The sequence below is a fragment of the Poecilia latipinna genome, unplaced genomic scaffold, assembly GCF_001443285.1.
Source record: "Poecilia latipinna isolate Pla-1442-1.1 unplaced genomic scaffold, P_latipinna-1.0 Scaffold1038, whole genome shotgun sequence".
NCBI lineage: Eukaryota > Metazoa > Chordata > Actinopteri > Cyprinodontiformes > Poeciliidae > Poecilia > Poecilia latipinna.
This window is the reverse complement of record NW_015113654.1, coordinates 74642-92570: the sequence shown is the minus strand read 5'-3', so window position 1 is coordinate 92570 and position 17929 is coordinate 74642. Positions and strand designations below refer to the sequence as shown.

At 38.8% G+C, this 17929-nt stretch overlaps 1 protein-coding gene and 1 long non-coding RNA gene across 5 annotated transcripts in view; one reads left to right on the top strand and one right to left on the bottom strand.

Moving 5' to 3' along the window:
- Nucleotides 1-8610: 8610 nt before the first annotated feature.
- On the bottom strand, nucleotides 8611-15598 carry LOC106959027 (uncharacterized). The gene is made up of 3 exons (XR_001427266.1): nucleotides 14565-15598; nucleotides 10428-10596; nucleotides 8611-9350 (listed from the first exon to the last, which is right to left on the bottom strand). It is a non-coding gene; the product is annotated as an uncharacterized LOC106959027 (long non-coding RNA).
- The window catches only part of jag2b (jagged canonical Notch ligand 2b), a 58964-nt gene continuing 54957 nt past the window's right edge, over nucleotides 13923-17929 (top strand). For 2 of the 4 annotated variants that reach the window (XM_015051280.1, XM_015051277.1), the window contains exons 1-2: nucleotides 13924-14355; nucleotides 15588-15905. In XM_015051280.1, the coding sequence (XP_014906766.1) occupies nucleotides 14287-14355; nucleotides 15588-15905 (387 nt within the window). In that variant the 5' untranslated portion in view covers nucleotides 13924-14286. Of the gene's footprint in view, nucleotides 14356-15587; nucleotides 15906-17929 lie in introns of all 4 variants that reach the window. The other 2 variants (XM_015051278.1, XM_015051279.1) reach the window with 2 other exon arrangements.

Here is a 17929-nt window from a genome sequence, read left to right as displayed (position 1 = left end):
CCCATTATGTCTATGGTCTGAATGTTGAACAGGACTTTGCGGAAGTATTGATACCCTTCAAACTTCTATTTTTGTTTAACAAACGAAGATCGTAAAATGTTGAGAGTGTTTACTTCAGTCAGTTTTTTGTATAACAGCTTTTTGACGTGTTTCTTCCAGTTAGATGGACCAACACGTCTTGGTAGGTTTGCAGTTGTGCCATGTTATTTTCATTTCCAGATAATAGATTGAGTTTTACAATAATAATTAGATTATAATCCATTATAATTAGATATTTTTTTCTTTATGACGTTCATGGTGCTTTTTGTTCTCTAACCAACCTAAGAGCAGTAAAATGACTTCATAATACATTTACAGCACACTTTTCAAGCAAGTTTGCACTTTTTTGCTTTGCCACATAAAACCTCAAGTAAATACTGTAAAATGTGTTACTTTTACTTGACAAAATGAGGGAAAGTACTTTTGCAAGGCACAGCACTCACTTAGGTTTAGACAGCTACACAAACATTTTGTGGTTTTATCTTTAAATTAACTAAACTGATGAGAAAAGTCTTTGTTCATCTTTCTTCCTCATAACTCTGGCACAAGATACAAGCCACAATCTGGGCCAAATCCTAACTGATGGTGGCGCTTTCTTGTCTCACTGGAGCTTTAATTCAATCAAAATGTGTCGATTTTTTGCTCATTCATTAATTTTTAGAAAACTAAGTTGCAGTTGTTAGTGCAGCTTAGACTTTTGAATGGATACATTTCATTATCTCTTGCTTTGTCCAGTCTTTTAACTGTGTGAAGATTCCTTCCTTGATGTTTTGTTGTTTTTTTTTTTTTAAACTCAAGATGTTTTCTTAGCCGCCCTACTTGTTCAACGGCCATTGTCTAAAAAACTTTTACCTCCCTGTTGATGCAGATTTGCCTCCACCAACTTGCAGAGCAAGATCTGCACCTGTGGAAACACAATTATAGCAATTATTCAGGAAAACACCAAGATCGTGTGCATTTTATCCTCAGTTCTCCTCATTGGAATTGAAATCTGTACAGAAAATTGACAGCAATATTCCTACATCATGTTAATGCAGTATTTTTGACATTGCATTATGAAGCTTATATCTGTAGATGCATGTATATTTTGTAGTTTCTTGCACAATAATCTAAAAAAATAATGTGGAAAAATCTTGAATAATGCATGTAAACGCCCAGGTTTATCAACTTTTCCTGTTCTCCCAGTATAAAAAAAGATTTTCTGAGCTACCTCTTTTAAAATGTACCACCTCCATGCAGTCCCAACGCCCTGACAGTGATAAGGTCATGCATAAACGTTCTTCTACTTCTAAACTTGTTTTGCTGGTCATGCTACACTTGACGAAACACAACAGACAAGATGGCAGGTTTTTATTTTAAGTTCACATGAAGCTTTTGAACTCATCACCACTGAGAGTCAATAAGACGAGAAGTGAACAGGAACAACAGGTTCGGGCAAAAGTTGGAGCGTTTTTTTTTTTAATTTAAAAAATAATCATAATTTAAAAAATTAAAAGAAAGATGTTGAAATTCACACCAATTATTTACTCCAGTTGGTGTAAAAAAGAAGTTAAAACTTAATTTTACCTTCAATATTAAGTTTTATTTTTTAGATATTTTATTTTTGTGGACATGAGAAGATAATAATTGCTGTTACTGCTTTCTCTACATGCAGGACTGGAAATAAAATACTTTGATATGATGAGGTTGTTCTCATACAGCAGCGTATGAGGTCATGCATGACTGCTGGAAAATTTGGTCTCAGAAATCTCCCAGAAAAATCTTGGACATTTCTGAGTTTGAAAAGTTGAAAAATTGATTGAAAAAAATAAAAAATTGGAGATTAATTTCAGAAATTTTCAAGAACAAACTCGTAAAATTCTGCGTCTAAAAAGTTGAACATTTGCTAATAAAAATTTAAAAAATGGAGATTAATTTCAGAAATTTTCAAATAAAAACTTGGAAAATTTTTCAATTTGAAAAGTTGAAAATTTACCAAAAATGTACTCAGAAATTTTGAGATTGACCTCAGAAATGTTGGAGAAAAAAAAATTAACTTTTGGAAATTGTCTGAGCTTCAAAAATTGAAAACATTTTGACTTTTCAAACTCTGAGATTTCCATGTTTTGTATGTGGAAAATTTGCTTTTTCTAGCAAATGTTTGACTTTTCACACTCAGAAAATTGAGATTTTTTTATTTATTTTTAATTGGAGATGTTTTGGCGGATATGTCCTCCCGGTTTTTTGTATCATAACTCATCCCTTTAACCCGCCGTCGTATTCTCGTGTGAACGAGTGAAAGCTAACTCTGTGGATGGTTCACCTCAGGGCTTCATCTGTCCGGTGAGCGGCAGCCGCCGCGCTCCGCTCTGCTGCTACCTTCCTGCTTCTTGCTGCTGCAGGGCAGCTGGTGATCAATGAGCTGAAACTAATACGCTCCTTGGAGCTGAATGAAACTGCAGCCTGCCTTTCATGCAACACATCTGATCCAACATGAAGATATTTATCGCAGCAGATTTAAGGTGAGCATTTCAGAGAGAGAGCAAACATCAGGATGGAGTTTGATTTCCGAAGCAGAGCCGGTCATTTACTCTGTTACATCTCTAATGAGGCTCATCCCTGAGCTGATCAACAGTTTGCGTCGTTCCTGTGTGGGCGGCGGACATGGGCGGATGGGTCTTTCTTTAAATTGCCTCTCCGCTGCTTTCATGTTGTAACTGGACACACGGGATGGCCGAGGCCTCCAGAGACCATCTGGATGTGTGTGAGTGTGTCTCTGCAGCAGATGGATTACCAGGCCTCTCCTTCTGAATGCACTCCATTCACAGGTGGGGCCTAAAACCTGCTGCCCCTTTGATGCTCAAGTCAAGATCCAATAACTACCTTTGCAGCGAGAAGCACAAAGCCGGGACGATTCCAGCGGCCACACGCCATCTGTATGCAAATCAGATCCTAAACACAAGGCAAGAGGCTGCGGGTTTTAACCTGGGACGTCTTTATCAACATATGTGGTTTATATGCCTTTACATATGGCAACTAGTTAACCTTCCTAAAATATTGGCCTTTTTTTGCCAAAAGGGATTTTTTAAAGTCAAATCAAGTTTATTCACATTTTTATGATGACATAAAAACATCACAAATACACCAACCAGTCAACAACTGTGAAAACCAGTGACAGTCACTTCATTTTGTCGCTAAAACCATCAGTACACGTCAAATATGTTGATCAGTTTTACATTATTATGGTTCAAAACTGGGGGCTGCACAGTGGTGCAGTTGGTAGAGCTGTTGCCTTGCAGCAAGAAGGCTCTGGGTTCAATTCCCAGCCCCAGTCTTTTCTGCATGGAGTTCTCCCTGTGCATGGTGGGTTTTCTCTGGGTACTCCAGTTTCCTCCCACAGTCCAAAAACATGTCAGGTTAATTGGCCTCTCTAAATTGCCCCTAGGTGTGAGTGTGTGTGTGCATGGTTGTTTGTCTCTGTGTTGCCCTGCAACAGACTGGCGACCTGTCCAGGGTGACCCTGCCTCTCACCCAGAACGATTCCTGGAGAGGCACCAGCAACTCTCCCAACCCCTCTAAGGGACAAGGGTGCAAAGAAAATGGATGGATGGTTCAAAACTAACTCTGAACATGTGGAGATTTTAGCTTCCATTTAAAGAAAGTCAGTGTTTCAGCTGTTTTTCTGTAAGTTTTTTTTTTCCAGATCTGTGGTGCATTGATTCAATAAGAATTGAAAGATTCAATATGAAATCTGTCAAATTTATGAAATTAAAGTCGGATTCTCTTTCATCTGAGAATTCTGACTTTTTTCCCAGATTTGATTCCTTTCTCAGAATTCTGACTTTTTTCCCAGATTTCAGATTCTTTTCTCAGAATTCAGAATTTTTTTTCTCAGAATTCAGAATTTTTTCTCAAAATTTCTCTTTAATCTCAAAGCATCTTAGTCATTTATTTTCTTTTCATGTTGTTTACATGCATAAATATCCATACCCTCTTAAACTCAGAGTGATTTTCAGAGAACTCGTCATTTTTCCTTTGCTATCTGCAAGGCTAAAGGTTCCCAAACCTAAACAGGAAAATCAAGACCATCACTTTAAAATGTCAATAACTCGTCCTACCGGTTAACACCTCCACTCTGCTTTATTTCTGTCCTTTCTTATGAATAATTGTGTGTGTGGTTACAGGATGAGGTTCAGGTTTCCTAGAGCCCAGCGACTCATTTCCAGTCGGTTTGTAAACATCTTTCAGTTTTCTCTTTCGTCGCAGCGGCAGCAGCTTGAACTGGGCCAAGTCTGAGCTTGAGCAGAGACAAAAACGCGCGCGGTGTTTCCAGCGGAGCAGAACATGAGGGTAAAACAGGGGTTTGTGTTGGCTGCACGTCTCACACGGCGGAAACGGCCTTTCCTCACACAACCTGATCCGGATTCTGACACATGATTCCCAAATGCACAGTTTGCTGAGTTTTACAGACATAACATTGAATTTTAGCACCAATAAGTTGTTTCCCTCATATTCATGTTAACTGAATATGAGGGATCAGTGGAAGGATGATGCATCACTTTGGTAAAATTAATTCAAATTTTAATTATTGTAATTTAGTTGTACATTATCCTGTTATCATCAGGATTCTAGTCCTTATGTTTGAGCCTGAAAAAGCATTTCAGTAAAACCTCAAACTTTGCTGCTTGTCACAACCGCTTTTCTACAGAAGAGGATCAAGAGCACTAAAAAAAACTGTCTTTAATTCTGAATTTTTTTTCTCAGAATTCTGACTTTTTCCTCCAAATTTCTACATTTAATCTCAGAAATCTGACTTTAATTTCAGAATTCTGCCTTCAATCTCAGAAGATCTCAGTCTGAACTCAGAGTAAAAGTCATCTTCTTCTTCTTTGGTCCTAATCCTCTCCTGTACATTTCTTTGCAGATGATTTTGAGTAGATTAGAGAACGGTTAAACCATCAGTTGTGATAATGTGAGCATGAAACGTCAACAAGGTGAAAACAAACGGATAACAGTTGGAAGGAAGCATCCATTGCGCCGTGGCGTCATTTAAAGTTCAAAAGCCTGAGTTGGCATCGGGTCAGAATGGACCGACACTCAATGGGTGCGTTCACACTGCAGCCTGAAGTGACCCAATTCCGATTTTTTTGCCGGGGCCGTTCACACTGCCAGTAAATGCGACCTGTATGCGATCTGCAGTCTGAACAGGCAAACGACCTGAAAGTGTCCCGCATGCGCAGTAGAGGGCGCAATAGCGTCAGCATTCTAAGTGTTCTGCCAACCGCCATAAAAAGAAGAAGTGCTCAGTGGAGGCTAACGGTGGAGCTTAGCCTACATATTTGAAGTTGTTGTCCGACCGGAGCAGCATATTAACAACTTAATCCTGATATTGTCCGTCATGGTTGTTGTTTTTCTTCCCACTTGCGCGTATCAGGACGCAGAACAGTGAGATTTGTTGAGAATCAGTGACGTTCAGTTCGGATGAATGCGGCCTGGACGTCATGGTCGCATTTGAATCGGATACGTATCGGATATGGGTCACATTCGAAAAAGAATCTGACCTGTGCTGTTCACACTGCCATGAAAAGATCGGATACAGGTCCCATTACGTCAAAAACATCAGAATTGGGTCACTTCAGGCTGCAGTGTGGACGCACCCATTATGTCGGATCCGAGCTTTTCATAAACACTTAAACATAATTCATTGCCAACCAGTCTTTAGCATATCACATCTCAGTTGTCCTAGCGATTTTACTATGTGCAAATCTAACACCTGATCCAGATTTTAAATGGCTGATGTGTAATAATGGAAAACAGATAACATTTAAAACAACGTGGGTTAACTGTAATCATCACTGTAATTTCATGGCTTCCCCGCATCGTGTTGCGCTAATTAGACCTGCTGCAGGAAAACTCTTCTTCTGCGTTCACTTTCTCCACAACACGCTGAATCGTTGCGACTGGCCAACAACCTTTGTGTCGACAGGGTTGTTTATCCGCAGCCGTGCTGGAAAAGCTGCATTCCTCAGCTGTCAGGTACGGTGCACACCTTGGCTTTTTATCGCCAAGCTCTAAAACCGTTCGTTAAGAGTTTCTTTGAACTTAGACCAACAGTTGTTGCTACAATACATTTTTTCTTTTCAGAGGTCATAGAGGAGGATAAAGCCAGAATGACTTCTGTTTTTTATCTGCATTTGCAGATTACCGGAGTTGCTTGTTAAATAAATCAGAAGTTATCAGTTAAATCATAAATTTACCTCTTATACCTCCAAATAAACCAATGGAAATTCAACATAATGCAGCAGTACTAAAGTAATCTTTACCACTGTGAGAGGCTAGAGCTGGCAGTCAACCAACAACCTACTGATTATAATGTCTGATAAAATATTTTCAGGTTAAATCATGATAAAGATTTAAAAGTTTTTACCCCCACCGTCACCTTGACACCCTCTAATAAAGATGTGTAAAGTAAATTTATCTAAAAATCCAACGCATTAAAGCTTGAGGTGAAGATAGAAGAAGAAATAAAAACATGAAGTTGATGTGGACTCAGTTTATCCAGCTGATGTTTTTCTTTTTGCACCATTTTCATTCATGTACTCATTCTTAACCGTTTCACTGAAATGTTTAAATCACAATAGTTCAATTATGCTTTGGCAGTAATTTGTGGTGTGATTCAGACATTTATGCACTTTCCTCAATCTGACAGTGGAACTGACCGCATTATCATATTTTCTGATTTTTTTTCACAAATCATTATTTGACCACTTGAAGGCAATTGTAGAGCCATAAAATTTCATTTCTAGATGCTAATTTCTGACTTACATAGAAAAAAAATGTAAAAATAAAAGGAGACAGCAACATCAGGGCAAAAGTAACATAAAATGTTACAATGTGATTTCCACAGCCCTGATCCAGATACATGGCAATATTCAGAACAAGAATGTAGGAAACAAGAAGGACTTGATGCTCTGTTAGCATCAAGCCTCTTCTTTCTGTCATATTTTTAATCCATGTTTTGTTTCATATTCCAGCATATTTGGTAAGTTAGGAACTCGGTTGACATCTTTTGGAAGTTGAGGATTGCACTATTTGCTTGGCTTTGGGATTCAGAACTATGTTCAGATTTTGGTTTGTATGTTTATTTTTGATATTGAAGGTTTACATACATGTTTAAATACATAATTAAAGATCAAAAATAGATTAGTTCTTAGTGGAATATATATGGTTCTCCATGTTTGATTCTTGTTCTGGTTGTTAAGTAGATGGTAAATTTGTTGTAGATTTGTAAACTAACGGGTTTCTCCAGGTCTCCGGTGTTAAAAGTATAAATGTTGGTTGGTTCTCCATGTTTGATTATAAAACTAAATGTTGGTTCCAGTTGTTCAGTTTTCATCTCCCCAAAGTGCTTCACCTGGAATTTCAGCCATTTCTCCGGTAAAGTTCTAGATTTGTACAACATGAAGCTAAATGTTGGTTCTCCATGTTCGATTCCTGTTCTGTTGTCGCTATGTAATCCATGATTTATAAACTAAGTTTAAGGAATTAAGAAGCTCCTGTATCTTGCCAGAAAGTTGCTTGTGAATTACTTTTGACTTATTTCTTGCGAACTGAGATATTTGCACAAGAAACACTATTAAATTTTGTGAGTGAATTTTAGAGGTCAGAAGCAAATATTGTTAAATATTTAGCCCCTTTCAAAGGACATATGTGTGTGAATTAACCCACTGGGGATAAAAACTGCTACTAAACAGTACCGTTTATCCACGCCCGCCATAATATTCCTTTCAGTTGCAACCATCTGCCGTGCAGAAAACATAGATTTCACTAAAATATTTAGAACTTGGTATCCTGTGACCATCAGAGGAAGCTGATGAAGCTTCCCGATCCAATTAAAAACGAGAAAACATCAGCAATCGAGCGTCGTCTTTGCGGGCAGTGATGTGAAGTGGCCATTAGAGCTTGATTAAAAACAGCGGGCTTCGACCTTGACCCATCCCTGCCTCCATCACACCAGCAGACACATGTGGAGAAGTCCCCAAAAGATGCTTAAAGATAAAAGAGAATCGACCCGTCAGCCGTATGTACAGAGGCTGCAGATCTGAAAGGAGAAGAGCCATGAAAAATGGATGAGAGAAGAAATCCACTTCACCTCCCCCCCTGGAGGCTGGTGCACCCCCCACAGTGCTCCCACTCATAATCCTCTCTCCTTCTACACACATGCACACTCCTCACCCGGCGCATGCGGTGTGTGCAAACAGAAAGACAAGGTAGGCACACGCAGCCCCAGGCCCTGTGGTAGGTGTTAGGATTCAGGGGATGCACCAGTTTGCTGCTAATATTAGTGTTTCGTGACTTTACAGATATGATGGGATAAAGCTGAGGCTCATTAAAGACGATAAAATCTGAAGTTATTAGAAACATGTTCTTATGCAGCTTTAATAGATAAAAAAAAGATTAAATTCTTTGAAAAATGCTTTGGTCTTTATTTGATTTAATTTATTTCAATCAAGCAATCAGTAGGACAGAGAAAACATGTGTATATGTAACCAAGAACAAAATGATTTGTTTACCACTACTTTTCTGTTTGACAAGGTGTAGGAAGAAGTGAATATTTATTTAATCCTACCCCTTATTTCAATTTAATGAAATATAATTCTTACCAATTCAATAAACCAAAAATTTGTAATTGAAACCATGTTATAATATTCATGTACCTAGATTGGGCTAAAGAGACAACAAATAAATTATATTACATAGACAAAATGGTCACAAACTAACTCGTAGCAAGACAAGAAAATCTATGGATAATAATAATAGTAATAATGAGAATTGTAATTAACAACCAGACATACAACAATAATTACCAACCCCTTGTCAATGTACACCTAGAAATTATTATTAATCTGTGTTATATAACAATAAATAAAAATAAAAAACAGAGAAAAATAAAACTAATGATAGTAAGATAAAAAAATAAGCTACCAATAACATAATAGTAGCACAGAGAAACTCATCTTTGTGTTAATTTGCATATCATTTTTACCATGACATGAGAATAATACTTCATAAAGCTGAATTTCCCATCAGTCACGAAAGAAATGTTTAACAATTTCTTTAAATAATGAAGTTTTACCAGGAAATTTTAACAAATAATTTCGATTTTACGTAATGCCAGTGTTGTAGTTGGCCGCCATCCAGAAGAGGGCGCCGCTGGTCATCTTTAAACGGTGCCGTTGATAGAAACAAGATGGCGGAGTCATACCAGAACGGGAAGGAGAAACGGTCTCAACAAATTCCGGTGTGGGATGCAAAATGCGCTTTATGCAGGTCTGTTTTGAAATATAAACACTTGTCAAGTTTTTCTATGTAAATGTGTGTTTTTTACCTATAAAATAAACAAATAACTAAAAACTGATTGGTTAGTTCCAGGAGCAGAAATCTTTCTGAAACTTACAGAAATAATCTGTGGTGACTGCTATAAAAGTTGATTAAGAAAATAAGAAGTTAAGGATACAATTTCTTTGCCTAAAAGCCAGTTTAAGTAACTTTTTTTAAATAATGTTTTTTTTTAAACGTCTTTTTTATTTCAGCTGCTGATGATGATTATTTTAGTAACCAAAACAAACTTTTGTCTTCATTGTAATGACAAGGTATCAACATTTAGCTCTCCTTTCTTATAAACATTCCTGAAAAATGACTAGGGTTAATTCAATAAAACGATGTGCTTTATACAATGCTCTTATTTTGAAATGTATCCGGATGTTCTCTGTTAAGCCAGGCGGGAGGAGAAGCTATGGAGACGCTGCTAACGTCGGAAGGGCTAACACAACCTGCCTGCCTGCCGCTATTATATTGAAGAAAAACCATAACTATCTGGACCTATATAGTATGTTTATAAACAACCTAAGTTATAGATATAATATCCTTCGTTTTCGTGTTTTTGACTTTATTTTTCGAACTGACGTGAACCAGTTTACGTCAGCTGTCGGCAAATTACGGCCCTCCAGGCTAGTCCAGGGGAAAAATGGCTACAGCGAAAGTTGGGAGAAAACACCAGTCAGTTGGTTGTTCAACAATAATTTAATACATTTTTGAAAAGATGAACCTGCTGTTGAGTATTTATGACCCAATCAGTTTATACATAATCAGAGTACAATACTTTTTGAATCATGCACCTAAAAATTAACCAAAGTATGAAAAAACTAAAACTACTGTTATAACTAATAAAAGCTAAACTAAAGATGAACATTAGCTAATAAAAACTAGCAAGCACACTTTTGAAACTAAATGAATTAGGCAAACTGTAAAGACAAACCCAAAACTTGTCACAACCCTGTCACTGACACATCATCTCCCTCACTACCTAAGATCCTTCATTAAGTGCGATCCGCCTTAAGCCTACTTACATGCGCCTGTGAAACGTTCCAGTCCAAGCGTCTGCAGCGGCTCAGGCTATCTGCAGCATCCTTTGGGGCCTATCTGACGTTTGGCAGTCGGCTGATGAGAGCGAGACAGTGACATGCAGAGAGAAGGGAGGGCGGCTGTCACCTCCTCTTTGATTGGCAGCTTCTCATCCTGCACAGGGACATCCGGAAAAATATCACCTACGATTGGATTCTACTGTAGAGAATGACATATTTTAAGAATCTATGCCAGTGGTGTGCAAACTTTTTGCCAAAATCCTGAAGTTGAAAGTCCTCAAGGACCAAAATTAAGATTTTCTCTCCATTAAAAAACACCAAAATAGTGTTACTGTGAATTATATCAGCTGAAACACTGAGTTCCTTTAAACCAAAACCCACCTGTTTAGTTGAACCATAATAAATGAAACATTGACCAACATATTTGGCGTGTATGATCACATCAAAATGTAACGTTTGTTAAATCGTTGACTGTTTTTATTATGTAAAGCCCCTTGCTGCTGAAATGTGCTTTACAAATAAACTTGATTCTTACATAAACCAACATTAGTATGACATTTTCCTCAATGTTTACATTTATTTAACTTTTTTGAACCAATCGTTTTCTATTTTCTTGGTCTCTTGACTGAGTTCATTTCCAGCAACAAAAATTATAATTTTGTTTTAAAACCTTCAGTGTGTTTAGTCCCAGTGAGTTTCTGAGTAAACATTGCTGGATATTTGAGGCATCAAATAAAAATAAAAGAAAAAATTCATTAATTTGTTCATTTTCTATTTCAGATATTAACTTATCATGGATTTTTCATCTTTAAGAATTACGAAAAGTGTCCATCTGCATCCGATTAACATACTTGAGGGTCATATTTGCACCAATTTTAACTGTAATCAGGAGCCACAAATGGCCTTTAAAAGCTAACTGGAGTTTTTCCTTTATGTTTTTACATAAATTAGTTTGTTATATAGACTGCAGTGTTTTCTTGTAGATGGTACAATGTCGGCCTCCTAAAGGTGCAGATTTGACTCTTTCTGGGTCTGAATATTTTCTTGTCTGCAAAAGTGGTGTATTTTCTTGTCACCTCTCATTTGAACTTTTACTGCGTCTCTTATATGCTAAACAGGGAACACGGTTGCCACAAAAGGGTGTGCTCGGGGCAGTGGGTGGCTCTGGTGGTAGTCAACACGCATCATGGGTAGATTCTAGTCACTGATGCGGTTCTGGGTTTAAGTTCTGGTCTCGGATCATTTGCTGCATGTCTTCTCCTTCTCTCTCCACCCTATTTACTGCTCAATAAACACCACTGTGGTGCTAAAACTTTTAAACAACAAAGGGTGTTCTTGTTCTGCAGCAGTGAGGGTTAAAGCTACCAAGACCCGGGAACATTTCTCAAACAGCTCACACCTCCAGCGAACCCACATGCACAACAAGCTGCCAAGACGTATCCGACGTCTTTCTGTCAGAACTAGCATTAGCTTCTTTAGCAACTGAGCTGCACTGGCTCATCTGTGATCCGTTAGCCTTGACCAGTCATGTTTCCAGTTCAACACTGTTTCTTCATTGGACTGTTTTTGATAGATATTCAACCACTAGAGCTGCAATTTTGGAAACATTCTGACCCAGAAGTTGAAGCATCTTGGTCCTTGTAAAACTCACTCTGATCCGCATGCGGGCCCATTTCCTGCTTCTAACACATAAACTTTAAACTTCAGCGCTGCCTGATGTATCCCTCATAAGCCTTAAAGCCCTAATCTGATTCCTTCATGCTATAGTTCTTGTCAATGTGGCTAAATAATTGAATTTTTATTTACTGGAGTTTTGTCTTGGTCCCGGATGATGTGAATATGTTTCTGCAGGTTTCAGTTCCTGGTTTGTTTCTGAACTTCTCAGGTGAACAGTTTGGTTCAGACGGGATTTGGTTCAAATCCTGAATTTGTTAATCCTGGAATGACCTGACCTTAATATTCCAGAAAATATCGGAGCATCAATACATTTAAATTGGCTCAACTATTTTTATTTTTTTAGAAGAAAAACAGTCAAAGGTTCAGAGAGGATTATAGTTGAAGCTTAATTGGCCAAAATTCAGCGTGACAAGGATAACCAACATGCAAAATGGTAAAATTGATGCCATTATAATGGAATATTTTAACCGAAAACCTATTTAAATACTGTTTCAGAAAAAATATATATTTTCATGGGGATAAAAACTTAGAGTTGGATGTTTACCTTTCTGCAGCGTCCTACGTGCGTAAAGGAGCATTATAGCAGATCCTTCCTCCCAGTAGCTGTTAGACTTTATAACTTGCTGCTCTCTAATTAATGCTGCTGTCTGCAAATAACCTCCCAGCTTTTATTTCCACATTTTTCAATGCTTTGATTTAACTTGTAAATTAACCTGCTGTTGCTTTCTACGCACAAATATTAATATTGACTCTGAAATCTCTTATTCTCAATTTTTTTCTGCTTTATTTACTCCTTAGTTTAGTTATCTTCATCTATTTTAACTGTCAATATAAAGCAATTCTCATTCCTAAAATAAACTTAAAAACGATTTAAAATCTTAACCATTTTTATTATAAAAATACATTTAGCTTGCATTCAGACTCATGTTGATGTAGACAGATAAATAATCTGCATTTTCTATTTTATTATAAGCACAATTAAGTTTTTATTTGATAAATAGTTGCAAACCGTTATGGGACAATTTAAAAGAAAATGTCTTTTGATGGAAACTTACTTATAAATAATGTAATATTAACTTATAATCGGTCTGCTTTTCGTGTCCAGCTGCTTGCAGTTGTCTAAATCCACTGAAATTATGTAAAAATTGTGCAGATTGTTTAATTTTATAGTTTTGTGATATTTCCAGGTAGAATTGAGCATTTCTGCATTTTTAAAATCAGCTGTTTTGTTTCCTTTTAGATTTCTTTCAATGTTGTCGCGTTTTTAAAGTGCAAAATAAAACAGACTGCTGTGTTAATAAAAATAATCAGTGTTATTCATTTCACCTGTCAGTGGTCATAATGGAATCACGTATGTCTTAAAGTTGCATGGACAGTAGAGGGCGCTCTAAACTGCTGCAACTCCATTGCTTGTAAGCGCTGGTTTTTAAGGGGCAATTTGACCTTTTAACGCTAATTAATCGCTTAGAAAATATATAATTTTAAGTTAAATTGCAATAAATTAAAGAGTTTCAACAAATATATTAGTAGACTATCATACTATGCTATGGGCTATTCATTTTATATTGTCATAATCATCTAAAATAACTTATATCAACTTGTTTTAGTTCATGAACTAAAAGAAATGTGACGCCTTTGCAGCAGCGTTTAATTAAAGTCGAGCCCCGCTTTGTTTGCGCGCCGTCTAAAGTGAAGCTCAATAGAACAGAAATCCAAGTTTTGTGAGGAGGAGGAGGAGGTACAGGAGGAGAAGAAGAGAAGGAGGAGGAAGAGGAGGAGGAGGAGGGGGGGTTTATTATACTATTGTCCGCCCCCTAATCCGGTTGGCTCAGAGACTGCCTGCAGGCCAATTTGTAAATGGTTTGCGGAGCTGCCAATCAAAGCAGACATCCTCTCCTCAGGCTGTGACTGCGAAACATCTCAGTTGCTGTGTGGAGAGATTTGACGGAGGGACGCTGCCGTGCGTGGAGCCATCAGTGCGCCGCAATCCGTAATGCCTCGGTGAGGATCTGCCACGGCGGAGAGGACGGCAGCGCATGTGAAATATTGTGGATTTGCATGTCAGCAGAGGAGGGACTGGTCGCCGGCTCCGCGGCTGTTTGTCCGTTTCTTATCGCTTCTCTGTCCTCCCTCCCTCCCTCACATGTCACTCTAATTAATCGGAGGCATGTGGAACCGCACCAGGATTAGGAATTGCCTCCCAATAGTGTGCCTGCTGTTGACGTTATGGACGAAGGTAAGGAGACTCTGATTTTATCCCCCCTCCCCTGCACACAGGCACGCTCTTTTTGGGGAAAAAAAATATATATATTCCTCTGTAAATAAATTAAACGAGATGAAACTTGGTGGGCGTGGGTTTGAGATGGATTTGCTGCATATTCGCGTCACATTAATCGATAATTGAATTGCGTAGCCCTTCAGTTGTGGAGCATGTGATCGTGTTACCATGACAAGACTCCGGTCCGGGGAGCTGGTAGCGGCTGCTCTCCGTGTTCCTCTCGGATTCTCCCTCTTAATCTCAGTTATTTGCGGGTGACAATGAGGCCCGGACGGAACAAGTTGGAAGTTGCATCGCGGTTGAGGTTTGCAGCCGCGGTTAATGGAGCTGCTGGTGTGAAATCCCTGCATGCAAAGTGTCGCCGCACAAGTTGGAAGTTGCTGCTTTGCATCAATTGGCCGCTGCGGTGGATAATTTGCGTGCTCACCTGCTTCATTCATGCTGAGATGGGGGGGGAGAAGCCTCATTATTGCCCTTAATTTGGACCCAGTGAGACCAGTTATGCATCTGGCGCCACCAAGGGGGGCTTATAAATGTCCTGACCCCAATCTAGACGCACAACCTATATGGAAATAAATGGAACCAGTATGAATCTAGCAGATGAGAAGACAAGTTTGGATAATATGTTCGCTGGGATGAGCAATCATCAACCCACACCTGGTTTTAGTGCCCCACAAATTACTCTGTATGCCCAATAAACTGAGGTTTTGATTTATTTGTGTGGTATTAACGTTTTATTTATGAGATTGTTGTGAAAGCCTTTGTGTAAATTGAAGCAACTGGAAGGATGAAAGCTCCCAGTTTGGCCACCTGCCTGAGTTTAGACCAATATTGCCACCCAAGTGGTGCCAACCTGTATAAATTTCCTGCCCCACCTCTGGCTCTGCGCTCCTGTGTCCATGTTTTTTATGAGTGTTCTCTGTAATTATCACCGTCTGAACACTTAAGCTACAAGTCCTGTCAAACCACTTTAAACATTCATGTCTAGTACCGATACTATTTATATAAATGAATAAAAATCAGCTTTTGCGTCTTTCCCATGATCTGATTGCACCGTGACAACTTTCTAGACGCGACTGCTTTTTTTTAGCTGCACAAATGCTATTGTGGTCTGTTTTTTTTAATTCTCTAAAGGAGTGAAGAGGGGGGCGCCACCCCACTGCATTTAATTTTGGCCTCGTTGTTTCCAGGTGTCCCAGTCAACCGGCTATTTTGAGCTGCAGCTGATCTCCGTGGAGAATGTGAACGGCGAGCTGGCGGACGGGGAGTGCTGCGACGGCCCCAGGAGTCCCCAGGACCTGCGCTGCACCCGGGACGAGTGCGACACCTACCTGAGAGTGTGCCTGAAGGAGTACCAGATGGAGGTCACCACCACCGGGGCCTGCACCTTCGGAGCCGGAGCTACGCCGGTCCTCGGCGGGAATACGTTTTCTTTCCAGGCCGCCAAGAACAACGCGAAGAGCGACGAAGCCGGAAAGATCGTGATTCCCTTCCAGTTCGCCTGGCTGGTGAGTGAGCTTCTCCTGACACCTTTATTTTTAAGAAGTGTCATTTGTGCACACCTGAAGCGAAATCACACTTCACTCTGAAGTGGATTTATTTTTAGATGGCTGGATAAATGGATTCTTTCCAAATGTTGGTTATTTTCTGAATTTCAAAACCAGTTGGAGCATCAAATGTCTGTGTGCACATTCTCATGTTTACTGGATAATTTCCAATAGAGACTACTTATCAAAAAAATGCATTGTTGTGGCTAAATGCATTTTTATTTGAAGTTGAAAATGCATGCACCTTCTCTGGATGTTTAGTCATGAATTTCAGCAACATTAAACTCAGTTTGCACCATGAGATTGATGCCAAAAGTGGATATCAAGTGTTTGGTTGAGAAACGATTTGATTTCAGGAACAGACGACATTTGATGAACTATTGCAAGCTTCGTTGCATGTTTGTTGGATAATTTCTAATTTATTCCTTCAATGGCGACTGCATATCCAAAAAAACATCTGCATTTTGCAGTTGAAAATTTATTTTGGAGTTGAAAATCCATGCACCTTCTTGAGATGCTTAGTCATTTTTAAGTTGACCAAAAGCTGAATTTTCATTAATTTTAGCTACATTAAACTCATTTTACACCATGAGATTGATGCCAAATGTCTCCTCGATGTGGATATCAACTGTCTGATTTTGATTGATTTTGTTTTGCTGGAGAAACAATGTTTGGATGTTTAAGTGTAGGACTATTGTAAGCTTTGTTGCTGTGTTTTTGCATATTTTAAACTTGCCCCTATATGGGCAAATAAAACTCTCAGGGTTGTTCCGGTTCACCAGTTTGCACCTGCTGGGGCCATGATGGAGCAATCAGAAAGTGTTTTCCTACTGAGATCTTTATCAAAGCGGGGAACTACAAGCTCTGTGGAGAAACTGTCACGTCGACGCATTTTTTTTCTTTTACTTCCACGTTCAGGAGGACCCAACCGTATTTCACTCCAAATAAAAGACAGTTTTTTTTTTTTACTACTCATTTTGTTTTATATGCAAAGCAGGAGCAAACTGACGAGCTTTCACAGGTGTGTGAGAGTGAGGTGCGCCTGCTGTTAGGTGTTGGATGCCCCATTTAATAAACCAGGAAGAAAAAAGCATGATGAATGGCTGACATTATCCCATAAAGTTGAATCATGCGTTCAGCTGAAGTGAGCGATGCCTGCCGGCGGTGGTTCTGGCTGGTTTTGACACCTCTCCTCCCCCCGCTCCTCTCTCCTGCTGAGGGTGCCAGGTGGCCCCTGGTGGCCCCTTCAGGGCAATTAAGCTTGTTTGACTGTGGATGAGTGATAGCTGATGATCTTGGCTCAGGGAGACGACATGAATCTACGCTTCGTAGCTGCAGATTTGTTACGTTTTTAAAGCTACTTATTGTATTTTCAACTGGAACATGTAGAGGTGTGTGTGAACACAAATGCTGCTCTTGAAAAACATTCCTATTGTAATGGGCTTGTTTGGGACACCAGTCAAATAGAAAAGTATAATTTGTATCGCTAAACTGCACTTAATTATTCTTTCAAATTGATTGATGCAACTTTTATTGAACAAACAGTAAAAACGACAATCCTGATGATCTGGGTAGTTTTAGGGTTTCCTTTAAATGTCAATAATTGGAATTTGTCGTGACAATAGTAAATAAAAATTTTAAATTTATCGTGATAAACAAATGAGGTAAGTGCCCAACACCAATATGAAGATTATTCTACTTAAAATTTAACTTTGTTAGGTCAAAAATTAGATTATCAATAATTATTTTAGTTAGGGATGGACAATAAATCAATATTGTATATTATGATAGACTATCAATAGATAATATGTCTGATATTCAATAATTTCACTGAACTTTTAGATGCTCAACCTGTCATGGCTAACTACGCTTGTTTGGGATCAACTATCTCTCTCACTCTTTGGTTGCCTAGCAACTCCCTCTCATTCCTTGGTTACCTAGCAACAGCCTGTTGAGTAACTGCCGCAGCTGCAGTTAAAGGTCCC